Source organism: Pseudophryne corroboree, chromosome 3 (genome assembly GCF_028390025.1).
Source record: "Pseudophryne corroboree isolate aPseCor3 chromosome 3, aPseCor3.hap2, whole genome shotgun sequence".
NCBI classification, from domain to species: Eukaryota; Metazoa; Chordata; class Amphibia; order Anura; family Myobatrachidae; genus Pseudophryne; species Pseudophryne corroboree.
In genome coordinates this window covers 802,770,109-802,794,394 of record NC_086446.1, presented here as the reverse complement: position 1 = coordinate 802,794,394, position 24,286 = coordinate 802,770,109, and the positions used below count along the sequence as shown (strand labels likewise).

The 24,286-nt window shown below is 45.3% G+C and overlaps 1 protein-coding gene across 2 annotated transcripts; it reads right to left on the bottom strand.

Moving 5' to 3' along the window:
- Window positions 1-2,971: 2,971 nt before the first annotated feature.
- On the bottom strand, window positions 2,972-22,135 carry LOC135058294 (pancreatic triacylglycerol lipase-like). Of its 2 annotated transcripts, none has more exons than XM_063963818.1 (11): window positions 21,699-22,135; window positions 21,120-21,168; window positions 18,619-18,773; window positions 17,661-17,786; window positions 17,217-17,351; window positions 16,201-16,309; window positions 10,403-10,522; window positions 7,257-7,376; window positions 6,729-6,847; window positions 6,373-6,489; window positions 2,972-3,406 (listed from the first exon to the last, which is right to left on the bottom strand). In XM_063963818.1, exons 1-10 carry the CDS (start codon window positions 21,708-21,710, stop codon window positions 6,379-6,381), a joined length of 1,056 nt encoding a protein of 351 aa, XP_063819888.1. In that variant the 5' UTR covers window positions 21,711-22,135; the 3' UTR covers window positions 2,972-3,406; window positions 6,373-6,378. The 2 variants fall into 2 exon arrangements, with proteins under 2 accessions (XP_063819888.1, XP_063819889.1); XM_063963819.1 differs by lacking the exon at window positions 21,699-22,135 and adding an exon at window positions 21,258-21,319.
- Window positions 22,136-24,286: the final 2,151 nt, after the last annotated feature.

Genomic DNA, 24,286 nt, shown 5'->3' with positions numbered 1-24,286 from the left:
GGACAAATATAAGCATGTCCCCCTGGCTATGGCATTACCTCCCAGGCTAGTGGAGCACTGTGCTGGTTCTAAAAATATGGGGGACCCCTATGTCTTTTTTCCAGTGTGTTTTTAACCAGGACCGGTCCAAGAGCCCAATGCTGGTTCTTAATATATAGGGAAATCCTACACTTTTTTCCATGTATTGTTTTTTACCCAGGGCCAGCTCAAATAACCCAGGGCTGGGTATGCGTCTGTCAAACAGGCACCTTGTAAAGAAACTCCCTTTACAAGGTGTGGGTTTACACAGGGATAAAACTCACACGGACTTGCGTAATGTACTAGCCTTGAACTCACAAATATGTAGGTTATTTCAATTGGCGAGTTGTGGGGCAAATTCACACCTTCAAATGAGCAAGAAGGTGAGAGTTTGTCCCGCAGGAAAAACTCTGACCCTATTACATTTCCCCCATATTGTCTTTCTTTCCAGCTGAAACAGAATTTAAGAGATGCATATAGGTCGACTGAAGTTGTCGGCTCAAGTGGCACATGACACAACGTCTCCTGCTTCAGTTTCTCCTGCAAATGCTGCTGCCAGGAAAAAACTGACCTTTTCCAAGAGACCCACTGATGCTGACGACTCATCGAAATGCACCACAGAGAAACATTATTACATCTGGTCAGGCATAACAGAATATAATGACACCTACTGTATCGTGTGACTCAATCTCATACAGTGGACATCATTAGAATGGTGGAGAATTACCTTTATAATAATGTACAAATTAGCATCTCACAGAGTTCCTTCAAATACTGGGAGGGAAAAATAGGCAGTTTGGAGCCCCTTTGTATTAACTCACTTTGGTGTACTCAAGCTGCCCACCCACCACATTGTCATGATTACCAAGATGTATTTTACAAGCCAATCCACATGGGATCTGCGCAACGAGAACGGCATTTTGGCACGACTGCAGCAATTATGTATGAGGACACATGTTGAGTAGCAGACACTCCAATGTTCTCTGTATAGTATGGTGGTCACTACTATGCTTTTTTCATTAGCCAGTGTTTCTCTATAGTATGGTGATCACTGCAATGTTCTCTATATAGTACAGCGGTTACTGTGATGCTGTCTGTATTGTATAGCAGTCACTTATTAGATAATATCTGTACTGTATGATGTTCTCTTTGTAGTACTGAGGTCACTGGATGCTCTCTGTATTAAATGGGGGTCACTGGATGCTCCCTTTATTAAATGGATGCTCTCTTTATTTGTAGCTTACAGCTGGTGCAAAACACAGCTGCCAGGCTGCTAACCAACCAGCCCCGTTCTAGCCACATAACACCCATCCTCTACTCCCTTCACTGGCTGCCTGTACGATGGCGAATCATCTTCAAGATTGGCTTACTGAGTTTCAAAGCACTACATGACCAAGGCCCAAGGTACCTGAAGCAGCTTCTGACCCCATACTGCCCCACTCGATTACTGCGATCTGTAGATGAAGGACTTTTAGCAGTACCTAGAATCTCCCGTAATTCATCTGGGGGTGGAGCTTTTAGCATGCGGCTCTGACTCTATGGAACTCTCTTCCCCGTACAGTGCGAGAGGCCCCAACTATAGAATCCTTCAAAAGTAGACTCAAGACTTTCCTTTTTACTCAAGCATTTCCATAATGTCCCTTTAGTATCTCCATGCTTCTGTATTTTATGAAAATCTGTTCTGTACTTCATTATTTTCTATACTATATTATGCTATGTATCTGTTAAGCGCCTTGAGTCCTATTGGAGAAAGAGCGCTATATAAATAAAATTATTATTATTATTATTATTATTATATTGTACTGCATTCTTTAGGATGCTCTTGTGTGTTACATTCTGTCTTTGTTATTAGCAGCATATGGTGGAATGTTGGTAGTTTTGGCTTTTGTGTACTGAGGTTGCTGTCACAAATCAGGGTTTTAGTCCTACATACCATACCTGACGCTGTCATATTACTGCTGCATGCCATCTACTGTGGATATCCAGTAGAGGGTGCCTGACACTTTCTGGCCAGGGGGTGCAAAATTTGTAGTTACGTCACTGCTAGGACACCTCTAATCACCCCTAGCTTCAGTTTATCCGCTCCATGAACCCACCGCAGACCTCCCAGCCTCACTCGCACTGTGACCAAGGGTCCCTATACGGATCACAAACATCCTCAATCCGTGATAGTTGCTAGGCAACCATATGTCACATCACCTTCCTGTGTGGACAGGAATTCTGCTACAGCTGATACATTAGCCTGGCCTGGCTGATAAGTGCCACTTGCAGTCATGTGTTGCTCACATGACCTCTACCCAGGAGCTGATTGGCCAGTACTCCCATAAATACACTCAGTGCCATTCTCACTTTGCCGGTGTTGGGTCAATCTGGTGCTTGGTCCTGTATTTCGGAATATATCATTGGACCCTCTGTGTATGACCTCTGCTTATGTACTGGGTTCACCCTTTGACATCTGCCTGCCGTTTTGAACCCTGCCTGTATTTTTGACCAGACCTGTGCCTGTTGTTTGTCCATTCTAATTGTCCTTTTTATAGCAATGCTGCGCTCCTGGGACCTGGTCCAGGGGGTAGATGGGCGCTGCTATTTGGTGAAGGATATCCTGCACCGTAGTTTCTAGTAGTTGCCAGCTGCCATGCAGTACAAATAGTATGTCAGTCACTAGTGCTGTTCCCCCGATACAGGCTGCAGTGACCCTATACCCAGATTGTAGGTCTGCCTCAGCAGTGGTTAATGCACACATAGCCCGTGGTGGAGACCTGATACAAGTGCTGTGCTATTACAGTCATTTCCCACCCGCACATGGAAACTGCCCCGTGAGCTATTAGGAAATGCTGTGTAATCGCTGCGGCCCCGGAACATAATGGCTTCTCTCTTCATGATCATTCCCCTGATATAGGTTACTGTAACGTCAGGGAAAAGCTTAGGAATAACTTGCAGTGTTACGGAGAAGCATCTTTGCTATAGAGTATTTATTAGCATAGTCGTGAATCAAGCAAAGTAATAACCATTTAGCACAAAGTGAACATTTGCGGTACCGATAAACGGCATAAACGCCAAAACCGATGTGGATCTGTATGACTCTTAATGTACAGGAACAACAGTTATTAATAATTCAATTTAATTGAACAGTTTAAAGTGAGAGATGAAATAAAACATTATGTTCTGAAGATGAAATTGAATGCAGTCAGGCAGATGAAATCAGGACAGAGTATGACGCGTCCGTCACCGGCGGCCAGTGTAGAGGATGCTGGGAGATGATGGCGCTCCATGGCAATCACTTAGTAACGCCTCACTTCTCTCCAGGCGGTCAGGAGGGTAATACGAGTAAATGTCCCGTATCTTCCTGTGACAGCGCTTTCCTGGGAGTAGAGGTTTGGGGGACTTTCTGGAAGTACAGAGAGAAACATATAATAACCCGGAGAGATCTGATTTCTCAGTATTCCATAACATCAGAGTATTGCAAAAACCTTACAGGTCTGACCCTATGTCTCTGTAATAACCATAATTACTCGCTGCACTAATAACTTGCTGACCGGTCGCTGTAGACGTACTGCGGCTGGTGTTTTCTATACCTGGGGGCTACAGACTTTATGTGGCCTCCAATCGCTAGCACGCAGCGTTTTATATAAATGGGTCCTATGTACAAACGTGAATTAGTACATATAGCAGCAAATGTAATTATATAATAAAAGTGTAGGGCTCTCGGCTCACTTTATAAGGCCTAAAAAGTAATATATAAATACATACAAAATATATAAACATATAAAAAAAACTAATTTCCCTGCCCCAGCGTGAGGGGACTACGTGAGCGCTCACATCCCAAACTGACGCGGCTTCCACAATGTCCCTCTTCCCCCTTCTCTTCTAAACACACGGGGAAGGAAGCTTTTATAAGGATGCAGGATATAAGCCGCTGCAGAGTAGGTCTCTCCCATCCTGATTGCACATCCAGGCGGCCGTCACTAAGGGGTCAATTTACTAAGCCCTGGAGGGAGATAAAGTGCACGGAGATAAAGTACCAGCCAATCAGCTCCTAACTGCCATGTCACAGGCTGTTTTTGAAAAATGACAGTTAGGAGCTGATTTGTCTGGGACGTTATATTCCATCCACTTTATCTCCACCAAAGGCTTAGTAAATAGACCCCTTAATCACTGTGACCGGAGATTTCATGATGCACGACTGTAGTGAGATACAGAGAATGGGGCCTCATTATCATTGTGACATTGGAGCACGTGATAAAGAATTGTTTTCTGCTGCCAAATATCAATTTATTCATGCCCAGGACAGCCGCACACCCGGTCCAACAGAGACCAAAAAGGGTCACTCGACGCCTTTGGTATTGTGGCAAAAATGACATTAAGGGTTGTATCAAATAGAAGTCCAAGGACACCCATCCGCTGAGCGGGAACTGGACTGGACTTATGGTAACTGATGAGCTACCCATCAGACTCTAACAGCTGAATCGCGGCCCCGGTATGATTCTGGAGGTGAGGGTAAGTATACGTCCTGATTAAAATATCATCTTAGTATGTAATAACAGTATAAGGGCCGCTATTTTGGCCAGGGTCCTTGTAAAGACCCTTGATGGCGGTATTAACCCAAGCAGGAGAGCACAAACCTGGGACATGTTCATTTGTTTCCTTTATTTCTATGGATATAATGAATTCCCCTGATTCCATTCCTTCAGTATACTCTATGAGTCCATACTGAGGGATTCAAACTGAAGATTGAGATTCCAAAAATGTTAAATTGGGGGAATGTACCACTTAGTCCTCAGGTGAGATGAAACTGGAGGAAGGACTCCTGAACAAATGAATGATTGAATTGCCCCTGACAAGTCCGGCCACTGTAACGTGTCGGCAAGAGGAAGGTGATGAGAGACTATACGGATACCACTCATTCCTGAACAGATGACCCCAGGTGGGCAAACTGACCATCCTGCGGACTGTCTATCAGTAAGCTCAGCTGTCTCTCCCCACCACGTCAGTCAGGAAACTAGCTCCTTGATTATGATCCTCATGCCTTAAAATAAGACCACCTAGAAGGCCTAGATCTTGGGGAATTTGCCAGCCAATAGGAGCTCCTTTCCAATTCAGAAGCAAGCAGAACTATGCCTGGAAATGGGATAGACTCAAATGACCTTAGATTCTGGGTCCACTTCAGAAGCTTTCAGCTAAGAGTTCCATGGAAGAGGCAGCAATACCATCAGAACTGAGCAGCAGTAAGTGCATATTTTGGACTGACTGAAAAATCTCCATTACCTCTATACCCCCAGTGTCCACTGCTGATCACCTATACTGTAACAATCTAGTGTGATCACCCTGGGGCACGTGTGTGGCCAAAAGTCCACTGCAGACTTCTGCTGCAGTCTAGGAGCTGACCGTGGCAGAGAGGTGATGGGCATGTCCGAGACAGGGAGGGAAAGCCGTGGGGGACATGTTTCCTGATAAGGTGGCAAACTATGTGCAAGGACCCAAATCTTTCCAGTAAAGACAGCACAGAGGTGGGCAGACTGTGGCTCTCCTGCAGCTGTGTAGCTAGGGGGTTCCAAGATTGGCAGGACTTGTAGTTCCCCTTAGCAGTGCACATGTTTGCAGGAATGCGTGAGTGAGTGAGTGAGTGAGTGAGTGAGTGAGAGAGAGCAAGAGAGAGAGAGAATGAGTGTGAGAGGGAGCAGAGTGATAGAATAGGTGGAGAGACTGGGGGATGACAGACAGAAGTTCAGAGGGGGGAGTAGAAGATAGAAGAGAAAGGGGTCTAGTAGTGGAAGTTGAAGGAGAGATGAGTGAGTGAGTGAGTGAGTGAGTGAGTGAGTGAGTGAGTGAGAGTAAGGGAGCAGGAAGGTAGGGGAGGTAGATTGTGTGGGACGGGAGGGGGCTGGGAGATAGAAGTTGAGGGAGAGGGGGAGATAGGGATTGGGGAGAGAGAGAAAGGGATTGGCGGGGAGAGAAGGAGGAAGAGAGAGCAGGATTGGAAGTGGTACTGATAGCAGAGATGAGGGAGAGGAAGAGAGAGGGGTGAGTGGAGGAAGGATGGGGAGTGGGGGAGATAAAAATTAAGAAGGAGAGTGAGGAAGAAACATAGAGTTGGAGAAAGGGAGGGAGAGATAGGTGAGGGAGGCAGAGGAGAAGAAGCATGGAAGAAAACAATTAAGAAATGAAAGTTATTATAATGTCCTGGCTAAGCCCTGGCGCCCGAGCATTCTGGATAATAGATGACATATCTGTATACAGAAAATTGTGGTTGTGTATTTCTATGGAAAGTGCCACCTGTTAGCAATTCCTACGTACAGGTGTTGTATATATAAGTAGTGAAAATTTCATTTAAATAGAGATATGTTTCTTATTTACCATTGATTATGGTGTGGTGGTGTAGAAGACTTGGCTGGATCCGGTAACTCCGCGGTAGGTGTCGGCATAGTGGCCCATCTTAGGACATCCAGCGCTTGGGCAGGATTTGCAGCTGCCCTGTTAAACGACAGATGAAATGGTATTAGCATTATAAGATGTGATAATTACAGTATGGAGAGGAGTAAGTGTCTTACAGGTAAGTAGCAGCAGAACATATATACAGGTCACAAAAGCATTAAGTGACATAATCCAGAGTACAGAATCCACTAAATCATAGCTAAACGTAGAACCACAGAATGAGCCCCAGACTCCTACACATGCTGTCATACAGATTCCCGGCTATCACAGAGACTCACCCCCTGGTAGGTGCTCCAGTTGGCGCAGGGGTAGCTGACAAACATGCCGGTGTTGCCAATACTATCAGTATAGTACTTGATGGCCCTCATGTGGTTGCATGTGACAAAGTGAATGACTCCTGCAATAAGACCCAGACACCAAAGGGTTAATGTCATGAAAACATATATGCATCCTCAAAGCACGTTCCATCATAGCTACACCTAAGGACCCATTGTCGTACAATGATTACACCTCGGCACTCTAACGACCCAGCCTCTAGAGTGCTTCATACACCAGAATCCGAGCCTCACCCACTATATATGTATATATATAGGCCATCTGGTGTCTGGATGGCTTCCATTGTAAGTCATCCAGCAGTCGGGTCACTTGACTCCAAGTATTTACCGCAAAATATTATTGCAGCCCCTTGATAAATAATCTTATGCAGCAGTTATACAACCTGAGCATACATCCAATACATGAAGCCAATGATATGGCCGGAATTGGTGATCCGGAGGCCCTGACTGCAATAGGGGGACAATATTTACCACTCCAAATATCTTCAACGTTGACATTGGGGATCGATGGGTTCTGGGTACACCCGGGCATTTTTACTCCACCATTTGGGAAGAAATCCAAGTTACCGACATTCTGGCTCATTCCGAATCCTGAAAGACACATTATTTCGTTAGGGTATTATGTACTGGCAATGGTCTGCAGATGTGTAAAATAGAGGTCATGGTACAAGTATGATAATATACAGAAGACGTTCCTGCGGGGATGGCGCCATTGCTGTGCGCGGACTCATACTGACAGTATATAGACTATCCTCTGACCACACACATACTGTATGTTTATATATCTATAAAACATTGATGAAGATTATAATGGTAATTGTGCTCTCATGCCGATTTCCTCCATTTCAAAGTCATACTCTCTTCTTCCAGCTCTACCTTTATCCATGCTAACGGTCTTCCCCTAAGTCCCCAATCTTCTTCCAGTTCTCTAATCTTAGCTGACTTTCCATCTTCAGCTTCCTCCATCATTCTCCCAGCCTTCTCTGCCCTTCTCCATCTCTACCTTTATCCATGCTAACGGTCTTCCCATAAGTCCCCAATCTTCTTCCAGTTCTCTAATCTTAGCTGACTTTCCATATTCTGCTTCCTCCATCATTCTCCCAGCCTTCTCATGACCTTCTACATCTCTGCCTTTATCCATGCTAACGGTCTTCCCATAAGTCCCCAATCTTCTTCCAGTTCTCTAATCTTAGTTGACTCTTTTCATCTTCAGCTTCCTCCTTCATGCTTCCAACCTTCTCATGCCCTCCTCCTTCTCTGCCTTTATCCATGCTAATGGTCTTCCCCTAAGTCTCCAATCTTCTTCCAATTCTCTAATACCTACTTTACGTCCATGGTGACATTATCCTTAAGGATGTCTCACCCCTCCAACGCCCTCCTATCCTTTTCCTTCCCCCTCATACTTCCCCTCCCACCTTGTCTTCCTCCTCTCCCACCACTGGTGATGAAGTCCTTGTCCTCCTCTCATTGGTTCACCCCTCCAAGTGCCCCTGGGACCCTTTTCCTCTTGTTCCCTCTCTCTTGATGCTTGTTCTCACCTTGTCCATGTCTTCAACCTTCCTATCTCATCTGGCATCATGGCATCATCATCCCTCCCGTAGTCATGCCGTTTTTACACCCATCCTTAAAAAATCCTCACTTGACCTTGAGCTATCTCTCAAACTACTGCCCAGTCTCTCTCCACCTTTTGCCTCAAAGCTCCTTGACCTGATTACAATGGGAAAGTCCTATGATAGCTATAAGTAACTGTTAATATTGATAAGCAAGTGATCCAATTGTGGAGATGACCCTCATGGACAAAATCCAAAGAAAAACAAATAATATAAAGAGAGCGCTAAGGTCTTATCAGAAATATTTTAATTTACACTGGGAATACACTCTTCAACTATCGGCCTGATCAGTCAATAACCATCTGGTCAGGCTGATAGTGTATTGCTGCAGCCTATTAGTAATTAATCGGTCTGTCGGCCATGAAAAATTGTCCAGTGTGTCTGATAGATCCAACAATTGGTCAGCTGTATCTGCCAGTGTATATGCTGCAGTTGCTGACCGCCCAAAATTCACAGGGGAGGAAACGAATCATTGTGTGGCCATATACGGTGAGACATCTCATAGTGCATGGCTACGAAAGCACGTTGCAGATAAAATGTGTTTCAGACTAACAGTGTGTGCCCAGCATCAGAAATAACGCATACAGTCAATACAAAAACACCCAATATACAGTATGTCATTTAACATCAATAGGACATCAATGAAAGTATCATCAAAGATAATATGAATTTTGGGAAGCACAAGTGCCAGCATGCCCTGGCATCCAGAGCTCCCTTGCCACCTGCAACAAAAAACAAACAAACCACAGACATCTAATTCCAGACGAGGATCATTCCATGCGGCATCCTGATATAGCTTGCCAAAAAAGAAAGATGTGGTTTTTAAACCTGCGGCTCATCGCCCTCCAAATCACAGGCAATCACAGCCTGGAACTCAGAGGCTAAGATTGCTAGAAAGTTTCTATGATTTCCAGGGATTTATACTGTAACACCGCTTTCACGCATAGAAGTGTGACATTCCCGGCTTTTACCCGGCATTTGAGTGCTGCGTCATTTTGCCGGTCCCACCCTTACCCCCATTTCACACAGGAAAGCAAATGACATAGTGAAGCAGTTCTACCCAGCAATTTGCCAATCAACCCGGGTAATTCTCCTGCTTAAAAGGGTCAGCCTGGGTCGCAACTGCCGGGTCTTCGACCCTGGTGGATTGAAGTCCCGGGATTGTCGACCGAGTTGACCCTTTCACACTGAAAACGGAACTGTGTTGATTCGCACATTACCGTGTAAAAGAGCTTTACCTGGTCATTTGGATTTCTGTGTGAAAGAGGTATAAGCGGGCACAAATCCTGACTCTACTTCTCTCACACCAGACATGCTTTATAGCAACCACTCAATATACTTCTCTCACACCAGACATGCTTTATAGCAACCACTCAATATACTTCTCTCACACCAGACATGCTTTATAGCAACCACTCAATATACTTCTCTCACACCAGACATGCTTTATAGCAACCACTCAATATACTTCTCTCACACCAGACATGCTTTATAGCAACCACTCAATATACTTCTCTCACACCAGACATGCTTTATAGCAACCACTCAATATACTTCTCTCACACCAGACATGCTTTATAGCAACCACTCAATGTACTTCTCTCACACCAGACATGCTTTATAGCAACCACTCAATGTACTTCTCTCACACCAGACATGCTTTATAGCAACCACTCAATGTACTTCTCTCACACCAGACATGCTTTATAGCAACCACTCAATATACTTCTCTCACACCAGACATGCTTTATAGCAACCACTCAATGTAAAACCGTATGACATAAACCATATGATAAAATACACAGCACTTAACAAATACACTCTCTCTCTGTCTGTCTCTGTCTCTCTCTCTCTGTCTCTGTCTGTCTCTCTCTCTGTCTCTGTCTCTCTCTCTCGATATAGAGACAGACAGACAGACAGACAGACACAGTATACAGGTTACATGAGATAAGAAGTTACCAGCAATCAGACAATCGCCACACACTAATGGGCTACAAAAATACCAACCCAGGTTAGGAACAAGAGAACCGGAATCTGTGTGGATCACATCGACGAGGGTAGCATCTGAAGGATCCAGCCTGACTTCTATAGGTGTGTTCTGGAAGTATGGCTCAGCTGGGTCCAGGCCTGATGGGAGAGAGCAGATAGGAGGGATGGATTCACAAGTACAGTATATACAACAAGTGTATAGTCCTGCAGGTGTAACTAGCCAGGTGTATCATTCTGCAGGTGTAACTAGCCAGGTGTATCATTCTGCATGTGTAACTAGCCAGGTGTATCATTCTGCAGGTGTATGTGCTGCAGGTGTAACTAGCCAGGTGTATCATTCTGCAGGTGTAACTAGCCAGGTGTATCATTCTGCAGGTGTAACTAGCCAGGTGTATCATTCTGCAGGTGTAACTAGCCAGGTGTATCATTCTGCAGGTGTAACTAACCAGGTGTATCACTCTGCAGGTGTAACTAACCAGGTGTATCACTCTGCAGGTGTAGCTAGCCAGGTGTATCATTCTGCAGGTGTAACTAACCAGGTGTATCACTCTGCAGGTGTAGCTAGCCAGGTGTATCATTCTGCAGGTGTTACCAGATGTATCATTCTGCAGGTGTTACTAGCCAGATGTATCATTCTGTAGCTGTAACTAACCAGGTGTATCATTCTGCAGGTGTAACTAGCCAGATGTATCATTCTGCAGGTGTAACTAGCCAGGTGTATCATTCTGCAGGTGTAACTAGCCAGGTGTATCATTCTGCAGGTGTAACTAACCAGGTGTATCATTCTGCAGGTGTAACTAACCAGGTGTATCACTCTGCAGGTGTAGCTAGCCAGGTGTATCATTCTGCAGGTGTTACCAGATGTATCATTCTGCAGGTGTTACTAGCCAGATGTATCATTCTGTAGCTGTAACTAACCAGGTGTATCATTCTGCAGGTGTAACTAGCCAGATGTATCATTCTGCAGGTGTAACTAGCCAGGTGTATCATTCTGCAGGTGTAACTAGCCAGGTGTATCATTCTGCAGGTGTAACTAACCAGGTGTATCACTCTGCAGGTGTAACTAGCCAGGTGTATCATTCTGCAGGTGTAACTAACCAGGTGTATCACTCTGCAGGTGTAGCTAGCCAGGTGTATCATTCTGCAGGTGTTACCAGATGTATCATTCTGCAGGTGTTACTAGCCAGATGTATCATTCTGTAGCTGTAACTAACCAGGTGTATCATTCTGCAGGTGTAACTAGCCAGATGTATCATTCTGCTGGTGTAACTAACCAAGTGTATCATTCTGTAGTTGTAACTAGCCAGGTGTATTATTCTGCAGGTGTAACTAACCTTGTGTATCATTCTGCAGGTGTAACTAACCAGGTGTATCATTCTGTAGTATGTAACTAGCCAGGTGTATCATTCTGTGGGTGTAGCTAACCAGGTGTATCATTCTGCAGGTGTAACTAACCAGGCGTATCATTCTAAAGGTGTAACTAGCCAGGTGTATCATTCTGTAGGTGTAACTAGCCAGGTGTATCATTCTGTAGGTGTACCTAACCAGGTGTATCATTCTGCAGGTGTAACTAACCAGGCGTATCATTCTGAAGGTGTAACTAGCCAGGTGTATCATTCTGTAGGTGTAACTAGCCAGGTGTATCATTCTATAGGTATAACAAACCAGGTATATCATTCTGTAGGTGTAACTAAGCAGGTGTATCATTCTTCAGGTGTAACTAGCCAGGTGTACCATTCTGTAGGTGTAATTAACCAGGTGTATCATTCTTCAGGTGTAACTAGCCAGGTGTATCATTCTGAAGGTGTTACAGAGCCAGGCGTATCATTCTGTAGGTGTAACTAGTCAGGTGTATCATTCTGTAGGTGTAACTAGCCAGGTGTATCATTCTATAGGTATAACAAACCAGGTATATCATTCTGTAGGTGTAACTAACCAGGTGTATCATTCTTCAGGTGTAACTAGCCAGGTGTACCATTCTGTAGGTGTAATTAACCAGGTGTATCTTTCTGAAGGTGTAACTAGTCAGGTGTATCATTCTGAAGGTGTAACTAACCAGGTGTATCATTCAGTAGGTGTAACGTACCAGGTATATCATTCTGTAGGTGTAACTAATAACCAGGTGTAAGATTCTGTGGATCATTTGACTATCCAGGTGTAGCATTCTTTAGGTGTATAGAACTTGTGTATAGTCCTGTTGGTGTAACTAAACAGGTGTACCATTATGCAGGTGTAACTAACCAGGTGTAACTATACAGTGGACTAACCAGGTGTAACTAACCAGGTGTAACTAACCAGGTGTAACTGTACAGTGGATAGATCTGTAGGTGTAACTAACCAGGTGTAACTATACAGTGGATAGATCTGCAGGTGTAACTAACCACGTGTAATTATACAGTGGATAGATCTGCAGGTGTAACTAACGAGGTGTACCTATAGAGTGGATAGATCTGCAGGTGTAACAAAACATGTATATCATTCTACAGGAATAACTATAACAGCATAATATTCTGCAGGTGTCACTACACAAGTGTTTCATTATACAGGTGTAATAAACAGGTTTAATATTCTGTAGATGTAAATAAGCAGGTGTTTTGTTCTGCAGGTGTAGTTAGCCAGGTGTACCATTCTGCAGGTGTAGCTAGCCAGGTGTATCATTCAGCAGGTGTAGTTAGCCAGGTGTACCATTCTGCAGGTGTAGCTAGCCAAGTGTATCATTCAGCAGGTGTAACTAGCCAGTCATATCATTCTGCAGGTGTAACTATCCAGGTGTATCATTCTGTAGGTGTAACTAGCCAGGTGTATAATTCTGGAGGTGTAGCTAGCCAGGTGTACCATTCTGTAGGTGTAATTAACCAGGTGTATCATTCTGTAGGTGTAACTAACCAGGTGTATCATTCTGTAGGTGTAACTAGCCAGGTGTATCATTCTGTAGGTGTAACTAACCAGGTGTATCATTCTTCAGGTGTAACTAGCCAGGTGTATCATTCTAAAGGTGTTACAGAGCCAGGCGTATCATTCTGTAGGTGTAACTAGTCAGGTGTATCATTCTGAAGGTGTAACTAGCCAGGTGTATCATTCTGAAGGTGTAACTAACCAGGTGTATCATTCAGTAGGTGTAACGTACCAGGTATATCATTCTGTAGGTGTAACTAATAACCAGGTGTAAGATTCTGTGGATCATTTGACTATCCAGGTGTTGCATTCTTTAGGTGTATAGAACTTGTGTATAGTCCTGTTGGTGTAACTAAACAGGTGTACCTTACTGCAGGTGTAACTAACCAGGTGTAACTATACAGTGGACTAACCAGGTGTAACTAACCAGGTGTAACTAACCAGGTGTAACTAACCAGGTGTAACTGTACAGTGGATAGATCTGTAGGTGTAACTAACCAGGTGTAACTATACAGTGGATAGATCTGCAGGTGTAACTAACCACGTGTAATTATACAGTGGATAGATCTGCAGGTGTAACTAACCAGGTGTACCTATAGAGTGGATAGATCTGCAGGTGTAACAAAACATGTATATCATTCTACAGGAATAACTATAACAGCATAATATTCTGCAGGTGTCACTATACAAGTGTTTCATTATACAGGTGTAATAAACCAGTTTAATATTCTGTAGATGTAAATAAGCAGGTGTTTTGTTCTGGAGGTGTAGTTAGCCAGGTGTACCATTCTGCAGGTGTAGCTAGCCAGGTGTATCATTCAGCAGGTGTAACTAGCCAGTCATATCATTCTGCAGGTGTAACTATCCAGGTGTATCATTCTGTAGGTGTAACTAGCCAGTCATATCATTCTGCAGGTGTAACTATCCAGGTGTATCATTCTATAGGTGTAACTAGCCAGGTGTATAATTCTGGAGGTGTAGCTAGCCAGGTGTAGCTAGCCAGGTGTACCATTCTGCAGGTGTAACTAGCCAGGTGTATCATTCTGCAGGTGTATCATTCTGCAGGTGTATCATTCTGCAGGTGTAGCTACAGTAGCTGTGTGTAGCCGATCTATACAATTTTTTGTCTAAACAATGAAGATAAGCGAGAAACTACTTTGCACATATACTCATGTTCTTCATTCAGCTTATGCATCGTTTCCCCCTCATAGCATCTTCCCCATTTTCTACCACCAAGTTCTGTTCTTTCTTCCATTAACAAAGTTATCCTGTTCAACCACTGACCATTCCAAGGACTTATTTGGTCACCACTAAGATCTGGTTGGTTTTTCCCTGCCTAGACTTCATTGGTAGTTCCAGTTCACCTCTCACTAGTCGCACAGCTATTCCAAATATGTCATTTCAGTTCTTCAATATACCACATAAGCTTCTTCCAGTTCTTTCCTCACATCTAATTGGTTACTTCCAGCTCTTTCCTCACATCTAATTGGCTACTTCCAGTTCTTTCCTCATATCTAATTGATTATTTCCAGTTCTTTCCTCACATCTATTTGGTTACTTCCAGCTCTTTCCTCACATCTAATTGGTTACTTCTGGCTTTTTCCTCACATCTAATTGGTTACTTCCAGTTCTTTCCTCACATCTAATTGGTTACTTCCAGCTCTTTCCTCACATCTAATTGGTTACTTCCATCTCTTTCCTCACATCTAATTGGTTACTTCCAGTTCTTTCCTCACATCTAATTGGTTACTTCCAGCTCTTTCCTCACATCTAATTGGTTACTTCCATCTCTTTCCTCACATCTAATTGGTTACTTCCAGCTCTTTCCTCACATCTAATTGGTTACTTCCATCTCTTTCCTCACATCTAATTGGTTACTTCCAGTTCTTTCCTCACATCTAATTGGTTACTTCCAGCTCTTTCCTCACATCTAATTGGTTACTTCCATCTCTTTCCTCACATCTAATTGGTTACTTCCAGCTCTTTCCTCACATCTAATTGGTTACTTCCGGCTTTTTCCTCACATCTAATTGGTTACTTCCAGTTCTTTCCTCACATCTAATTGGTTACTTCCAGCTCTTTCCTCACATCTAATTGGTTACTTCCATCTCTTTCCTCACATCTAATGGGTTACTTCCAGTTCTTTCAGAACATCTAATTGGTTACTTCCAGCTCTTTCCTCACATCTAATTGGTTACTTCCATCTCTTTCCTCACATCTAATTGGTTACTTCCAGTTCTTTCCTCACATCTAATTCGTTACTTCCATCTCTTTCCTCACATCTAATTGGTTACTTCCAGCTCTTTCCTCACATCTAATTGGTTACTTCCAGTTCTTTCCTCACATCTAATTGGTTACTTCCAGCTCTTTCATCACATCTAATTGATTACTTTCGACTCTTTCCTCACATCTAATTGGTTACTTCCAGTTCTCTCCTCACATCTAATTGGTTACTTCCGGCTCTTTCCTCACATCTAATTGGTTACTTCCGTCTCTTTCCTCACATCTAATTGGCTATTTCCTTATATTTCCTCACATCTAATTGGTTACTTCCGTCTCTTTCCTCACATCTAATTGGCTATTTCCTTATATTTCCTCACATCTAATTGGTTACTTCTGTCTCTTTCCTCACATCTAATTGGCTATTTCCTTATATTTCCTCACATCTAATTGGCTATTTCCTTATATTTCCTCACATCTAATTGGCTATTTCCTTATATTTCCTCACATCTAGTTGGCTATTTCCATATATTTCCTCACACCTCACTTGCTATTTCCAGCTACTGCCACAACTCATCGGCTACATCCAGTTCCTCCCTACACTTCCTGGCCTATCCACTGGTCTCCTGTACATCTTGTTGGTTTTCGCCACTCTCGTCTCTTCTCCTTGGATATAATAAATATAACCCCTGACTGGTCACCTGTGATACGACTGATGCTCTTCGCTCTCTTTCCAGCCTCTCCGGCAGCGTGTGCCCCCAAGCTGTGGCCTATCACATGGACGTTGGAAGGGCCGTAGCCAAAGTTTTTCTGGTAAGAAACACATTGCATTATAATATAACATGGCGTCAGTTTCACGGTATCAGCAGCAGCATTCAGAGAGATGAGTGCACCTAGAACAAGAGAAACCCGATGCAGGGGGACGAGAGGGTGACATACAGAAGGATTTGTCTGCAGAAAGGGCGACAGTCTCCCGGCAGCTGTGACCCGTACTAACAGAGCGTCATTTACCAAGTCCAGAGTAGGTCACAATGTAAAACCAACTTTACCACCTGCACCTCAATCTGTGCAGCTTGGTACGGAAGATCGACATGCACTATGGGATCTATGTACTAAGACTTGGAGAGAGATAAAGTACCGGTCAGTCAGCTCCTAAGTGTCATCTTTCAAACCCAGCTTTCTCACTGTGCTATTTATCACTCTCCAAGGCTTAGTAAATAGACCCCGTCCGTAGTAAGCATGTAACCAGCACCATAAACCAGTAACCAGCTGTATAATCAGTAACCAGCATTGTGACCAGCACTGTAGCCAGTAACCAGCACCGTAACCAGTAACCAGCTGTACAGTTAGTGACCAGCAGTGTGACCAGTTCCATAACCAGTAACCAGAACATAACCAGTAACCAGCAGCCACCAGTGTAACTAGTAATAGAGGTACAGTGTGATAATTCAGCATTTCCACTTAGCACCGGTCTATGGAATGTTACCCATGCACCGCACTGTTCAATTTACTGACACTCACTGACATCTGTCAGTAAAGGAATAGGATCATCTCCTAGGTCACAGGTTGCTAGTTAGAATTAGGTGGGAGAGGCACCGATCAGGTGCGATAAGCAGACAGCCAGATACGGCATATGGCGCTCGGTGCACCATTATGTGACTGTCCCACCTGCAATGTGACAGAAATACCAGCGTTATATATATCAGGCGGTCATTACCGAGAGGATGTCTACAAAGTAGGCCACTTCTGCGCCCACCACACGGATGTTATTGGACGCCTGTGAGTACAGAGTGCGGGATCCGCCGCTCCAGTCCACACAGATGCAGTTGGAGTCTTCAATCTGGAACAGTTTCTGGAGAAAAACATAACATAATAACATATTGCTGCCAATCAGCCATCCCGTGCTGTATACCTGCCCATCATTATAGTATACGGCTAGGCCCCCTGTGTCCCGCTGTATGTGCAGCCTGGCCATCCCAGGTGGATGACTCTGTATATACTATATACCAGTGACGTGCGGTGAGGCGAGCTCTATACGGTGTGTAAACTAGGTGAGTACACGGAGACAGAGCTGGAACGCTAAGACACAGTGTGACGGTATGTAATACTCTTATTTGTCGCTCAGACCCCTACAGTCCCTGGGGAAGGTGTCCCCTCATACCCTGCATATGTCAGACAGCCAGGAGGCCGTTCCACTGTCAGTAAAGCCATGGATAATGAAGCGGGTCTTCCTGGTGGTGCGGAAGTTGGACGAGGAGATGGTAGAAGGAGTAGCAGCGCTGATTGTCTGGAGGAAAAGAGAAACAGAACGGTTAATACATGTACAGCTTCATCTAATGAGCTACCTCTCCTCTACCACCTCTCCCCTCCTCCATCTTATCTCCAGCCGTCTCTCTACTACAGTACGTCCTCCTGGATGTCCCAGCGCTTGCTGACACTTAACATGTCTAAGGCCGGGTACACGCTACAACTACGGGGCCGACCGATGTAAAGGTACATCGGTCACCTGTACACACAGAACGATATAGCGCGTGTTATTTCTACAGACCTGCTGCGATATAGCGCGTGTTATTTCTACAGACCTGCTGCACCTCCGGATCGCGGTGAGGCGGGGTTCGGATAATGACAGCACGTATTAATGTAAATCACCTGTCTGGTGATCTGCGTTCTCCCACTTTCAGCTTTCCGTATCGGTGCTTTAGCTACACATGTGTGGTCATACATCTTTGCTCCGTGTGCAACAAGTCGCGTTACACATACCGTGTGACTCAGTAGCGCCAAACGTCTTTTTTTGCGTTTTTTCCACGAAAATGTGTCTTACACCCAAAGTAATGTAATAGTACACATGAAAAAAATGCAAAACAAGACGCTTGGCGCTACCAAGTCCCGCCACGGCATGGCACGACTTCAAGGGCTGTTTAGCGTGACTGCAGCAAAGATGTAAGAGGACACATCTGTAGCACTGCGCAGGCACCATCAGTACTGCCTCCAGCGGGGGGCTGTAAGTACATAGCTGGAATACATCACATGACGCAGAACCTGCTGTTGATGAATAAGCCCCTAGATACACAACCCCCCCCCCCCCCCCCCCCCGACACCTGGATCCCGGGAACTCTCACCTGGAAGCTGTTCTGGTTATTCCTGGTGTAAAGCAGGAAACGGGTGTTTATTTGCTCAGGGCTCCATGGCAGTTTTGTGAAGGGACGTTCTACAGTCCCTGCCCAGGGTTTGGCATCATTAAAGCAGCCGACTCGGTTGTAGCACACCTCGGCGCCTGCAGATCAGACAGGTCACAGTCATCATCATTATCTGCTGTACAGGAGCCTGACGCTGTAATACTCTGTGCTGTCACTACACTCTGCCCTGTTACCACAGCACGCGCCCATCTACACTGCAGCCTAGATAACACATTATTTACACTTTCTGTTTCTGCAGATACAAACAATATGGATATAACACTGGAGTATTTCTATGTCATTACGGAACCTTTTCAGGTTGGATTGCAGATTCTGCTAGAATGCAGAATCTGCAACGGTTTCTATCGCATGCTGGGGGCCGTCCAGCGCAGGGCAAGACCCCCCAGCGTGCTACCCTCCGCCCAGCAGCTGCGACTGCAACCCCCCGCCTTTCCAGCCTGGTTGCAAAAGCAGGCATACCGCGGCCATGTTTGGAATCGGAGTGGCCGCGTCTGACATCATGCAGCCGCCCAAAAAACAGTCCGTCCACTCCTGCATTGGCCGGAACACTCCCCCGTAACAGCGAAACACCATCCCCCAGAGGTGTGATCGCATGCTCTATGCGCCCGCACCGCATGCGCAGTGTACCTAAAGTCGCTCTGTTGCAATTTCCGGAACACTGCGCACTGCGCTTATTAACCCCCTAAATCGTCTCCTCAACGGTCATATGAAATCATTTCACTTTTTTCCCCCAAATTTCTTCAATACTTACAGGGGAAGCAAAGGGGCTCATTCACTATCACTAATACGCTCATTTCCGCAAGATTCTATCAAACTGAAACGTGTGGACAGCTGGGTTAGGAGCAGTGGTGAATTATCCGCCCTTACAACTCGCGGCAAGTTGGATTCTTAATTAATAGGCGCCAATAGGCCCCACAATGAATACACATTATTACCCGTCATTTAGCAGTGCTCTGCGTAATCTTTCTATACTGTGATACTGTCCACACAACCCAGTTCTACAGGATGACCTGGTTCCACCACACCCAGGGCTTGTGCCGCTGGCTGCAGTGACAGGTCTGCTCTATGCAGTGGCGTAAGTTCATCACAGTTGCCCGGAGGCAAGATAAATATTGGTGCCCCCCTATTTCCTATATTAAGATAAATATATGTATGTATGTGTGCGTATGTGTGTGTGTGTGTGTGTGTGTGTGTGTGTGTGTGTGTGTGTGTGTGTGTGTGTCTGTGTGTGTCTGTGTGTTCTGAAAAAATTGTATATACTGTATTTATACATTTAATTGTCTTTTATTTTAAATCACACATTTCTTAGCAGTCATACATAACAGCAGACACTTTACTGATGAAGCTATTTGCTCCTGTAGAGGAAGCATGAGAATTCTAACTATATGAAGTTACATGTGATTGTCAGAGGTATCTTCATATAGGGGGTCATTCGGAGTTGTTCGCTCGTTATTTTTTTGTCGCAACGGAGCGATTAGTCGGTAATGCGCATGCGCAATGTCCGCAGTGTGACTGCGCCAAGTAAATTTGCTATGCAGTTAGGTATTTTACTCACGGCATTACAAGGTTTTTTCTTCGTTCTGGTGATCGTAATGTGATTGACAGGAAGTGGGTGTTTCTGGGCGGAAACAGGCCGTTTTATGGGTGTGTGCGAAAAAACGCTACCGTTTCTGGGAAAAACGCAGGAGTGGCTGGAGAAACGGAGGAGTGTCTGGCCGAAAGCTGGGTGTGTTTGTGACGTCAAACCAGGAACGACACTGACTGAACTGATCGCAGATGCCGAGTAAGTCTGGAGCTACTCAGAAACTGCTAAGAGGTGTCTATTCGCAATTCTGCTAATCTTTCGTTCGCAATTTTGATAAGCTAAGATTCACTCCCAGTAGGCGGCGGCTTAGCGTGTGCAAAGCTGCTAAAAGCAGCTAGCGAGCGAACAACTCGGAATGAGGGCCATAGTTAGAATTCTCATATTTCCTATACAGGAGTAAACAGCTTCATCAGTAAGGTGTCTGCATCCAGTGTAATAGGTTGTGGTTTCAAATCCTGGGTGTGATACTTGTAAAATGTGTATATTCAGTATAATAAAGAGGGTGTGATTTGTAAGGTGCAGGGACCAGTGAGGAAGTCGGCCACTGAAAAGACAGCGACAGCTATCAATTAACTTAATTCAATGGTGTCACAGAATGAGAGTAGAGGTGCCCCTCTTAAGAGCTGGAGCCCGGCGGCAGATGACTCCGTTGCCTCCCAGAGTTTTGCCTCTGGCTCTATGAGCGCTGGTCATTCCCGTTCTGACGGCGTGGCGTGGAACCCCCCCTACCCCACGCTTCCCGCTACAAATCCAGCATTTGCCGCTGTGCCATCATCCCTGTCACCCAGTGCAGTCACATTACACACAGCCGCACAAAGGTAAAAGTTCCCTACTGTACCTTTCACAGCTCCGAGGAGGAAAATCCCAACGCTCCAGACAAGCAACATCTACAGGAAACACAAAAGACACAAAGAGTGTAACACTATAACAGTAACACTATAACAGTAACACTATAACCATAACACTATAATATAACCTTAAAAAGAACGAGAGACTGTATAGGATAGAGTGAATATAAGCACCCTGTTTGTTATGTAGCTAAGCTAGTTAGAGCTGGTTTTTGTGTTGATATTTTTTAATAGGTGTTGATGTATGTCAATTAAACATTATCCAATAGGGAGTAGTTAGGTAGGCGGGTTCCCTGTTTGTTAGGTAGCTAAGCTAGTTAGATCTGGTTTTTGTGTTGATATTTTCTAATAGGTTGTTAATAGATGTCAATCAAGCATTATCCAATAGGGAGTAGTTAGGTAGGCGGGGTAGATTAGTTTATTTAAGTGCTGGCAGAGGATTCAAATTCCTCTTGCCATTTTGTGATCCCTGGGGCTGGTAAAGTATTTAGTATCACTCCACAGGTGTTTCATATACTGCTAATTGGTTTAAGATAAATTTACTCCTTGATAATATTATTAACACTTACGTAGTAAAGCATATTAAATCTGGTGGCTTGTATATTGGAGGTTTATTCGGTAAAAAGAAAAAACTGTGAGGTAATTTTAAGGGTTAGGCTTAGGTAGGGTTTTTGCTGCCACTTAAGTACTTTAGGTATTATAATGCCTCGCCCCCGCCGCAGTGCGCCCCCTCCCCGCCGCTTGGTTGAGGTATTCAGACCTCTTTCTGCAGCCGCTGCCTCTCCGGCCGTGAGGGGAGCGCGGCGTTTCTCTGTGAGGGGAGCCGGTCACGCGGCTCCCAGCGCTCGCGCGGCTTCCAGCACTCGCGCGGCTCCGTCGGAGGCAGCGGTGATGAGTCACCCGCCTCCCTCTCCGTCTCCCTCAGTGCTGCGGGCCTGGCTGTCGGGAGTGACAGCCAGCCCTGCGAGCACACCCCGCCGGTCATCCCCAGCATTAAGCAGCGGGTCCGGTGCCTCGGCACCCGCTGCTCCAAGCCCCGCCCCCGTTGCCATGACGACGGACCCGGCAGCCGTTAGCCCCTCTCCCACAGCTTTAGGAGCTGGGGAGGGGAGAGCAGTGGCAGGGATAGGCGAGCAGCCATTAGTAACCCAAGGGAGAGGCAATATATTAGCCTCTCCCATTGTGGGTGAAAGTAATAATAATGTAAACGTGGTGGGGGCAACAGGGAATATGAGGAGTTCCCCAGGGCCTGCAGTAGCAGGTTTGGGTACGACAAGGGGATTGTTTGCAATCCCTCCCCCTCCCCCTTTTTCCCATCAATTTAATGTGCAGACAAGGGGGAATTTTCAACCCCAGCAAGGGTCCTGGTCCCCGTATTTTAGTCAAGGGGCACAAGAAAATGTCGCGCAGCTGCCTTTAACAAGACAGCAGCATTTCTTTAACCCTCAATATACCCAGCAGTTAGGTAATTTATATCAACCGTTTGCTTTTCCACAGTTTATGCATATTCCGAGCCCCCCGCAGGCGGGCCCTCAATATGGGCATTGGTTTCAGCCTGCGCCTAATCAGTTTATGGGTGTTCATCAGATAGGGATGCCGCCTCTGCCACAAGTTCCTCCACCAGCTAGACCCCCATCACCAGGGCAGTCAGAGAGTCAGACAAACGTGCACTCTCAAGCACGCGCATCGTCGGTAGCAGCCGATGGGTCAGACGGGGCGGGGCAGGCAAGAAGTAACGCTGTTTTATTGAGTCCGCAGGTGTTAGCGTCTCACGCAGCTTCGTTAGATTCGTCAGCAGACGTTGGGATTTCGCAGGATCAACAATCATCGAGTCAAGTTGCGGCGGGCGCGTCGCACAACGTGGGACAGGAGACCGCAGGAGACGCAGGCGAAGGTCCTTCTACATCAGGAGCTGGTAAGATAATTACAGAAATTCAGCTTAGCGCAAAATCTTCGCATTCTGACGAATCGTCGGATACGTCTAGCTCGCTGGAGAATCCGCGTAAATTTATGCGGACATTCGTTCAGCATCTTAGGGGAAAGCGTAAGGTTTCAAAGGGAGGGCGCAGTTTAGCGGGCAGTTCGCCTCCAGATGCGTCAGGCGATAGTGTGCATTGTGCAAATACGGCAATACTGAGGGGAGTAAGGTCTAAGGTGAGGGAGCGTATAAAGAAAGGGCGCTTCGTAGATATGTTCGCGATTACACACGAAGCTAAAAAGGCTCTAGATACAGCAAAGGCCGAGGGGCCGGTGGCGGAAGAGGCAAGGAGGAGTTATCCCAATTGGCTTACGGGGATGTACATTTTTGCGGCTTGTTATATAGAATCTCGTCCATCGGAGTTTCTTAACGTGATTAAATATCTACATCTTATTCATAATATGTTTCTGACGGCTAGGCATAATGTTTGGCGTCAGTACGACAAATTATTTAGGAAGAAGCAAGACGGTCAGAAATTGCTAAGTTTAGGTTTCAAAGATGTAGAGGTTTGGTTGGAGGTAACTCATAGTAATAGGTCTTTTACGGAGTCGATGGGTCGTAAACAGCCCTTTCAGTTTAGACCAGGCTTTAACACAGGAGGAAGAGGAAAATGTTACGCGTTCAATAACGCGCAATGCAGTAGGGGAACAACATGTAGATATAGACATATCTGCAAGCTGTGTGGCGGAGGTCACGCAGCAAAGGATTGCAGCAGGTCCGCAACTCAATCAGGGGGTAGAGGGGAGCAAAGGGCCGCTAATAGGTAAAGCCGAGTCCCCAGTAGATGTAGTAGTTTTAGAGCGTTGGTTGGACCGCTATCCTCTCAGGGAGGAGGCGGCATTTTTATTGCAAGGTTTTAAGTTCGGTTTTAAATTGCCAATAGTTAGGCCAGTATTAGTTTTAGCCAGGAGGCATCTTAAATCAGCTAGAGATTATCCAGAAATAGTAAGAGCCAAAATTGCTGCTGAAGTTAGTTTGGGGCGTATGTGTGGACCTTTTAAAAGTCCGCCTTTAGCTGAATTTTGTGTTTCACCATTGGGCGTAGTTCCAAAAAAGGAGCCGGGTAAATTTCGGATAATTCAGCACCTTTCCTATCCGGAGGGGGGCTCAATAAACGAGGCTCTGGACCCTTCTTTGTGTAGCGTTAAGTATCAGTCTTTTGAGGAAGCCGTTGATATG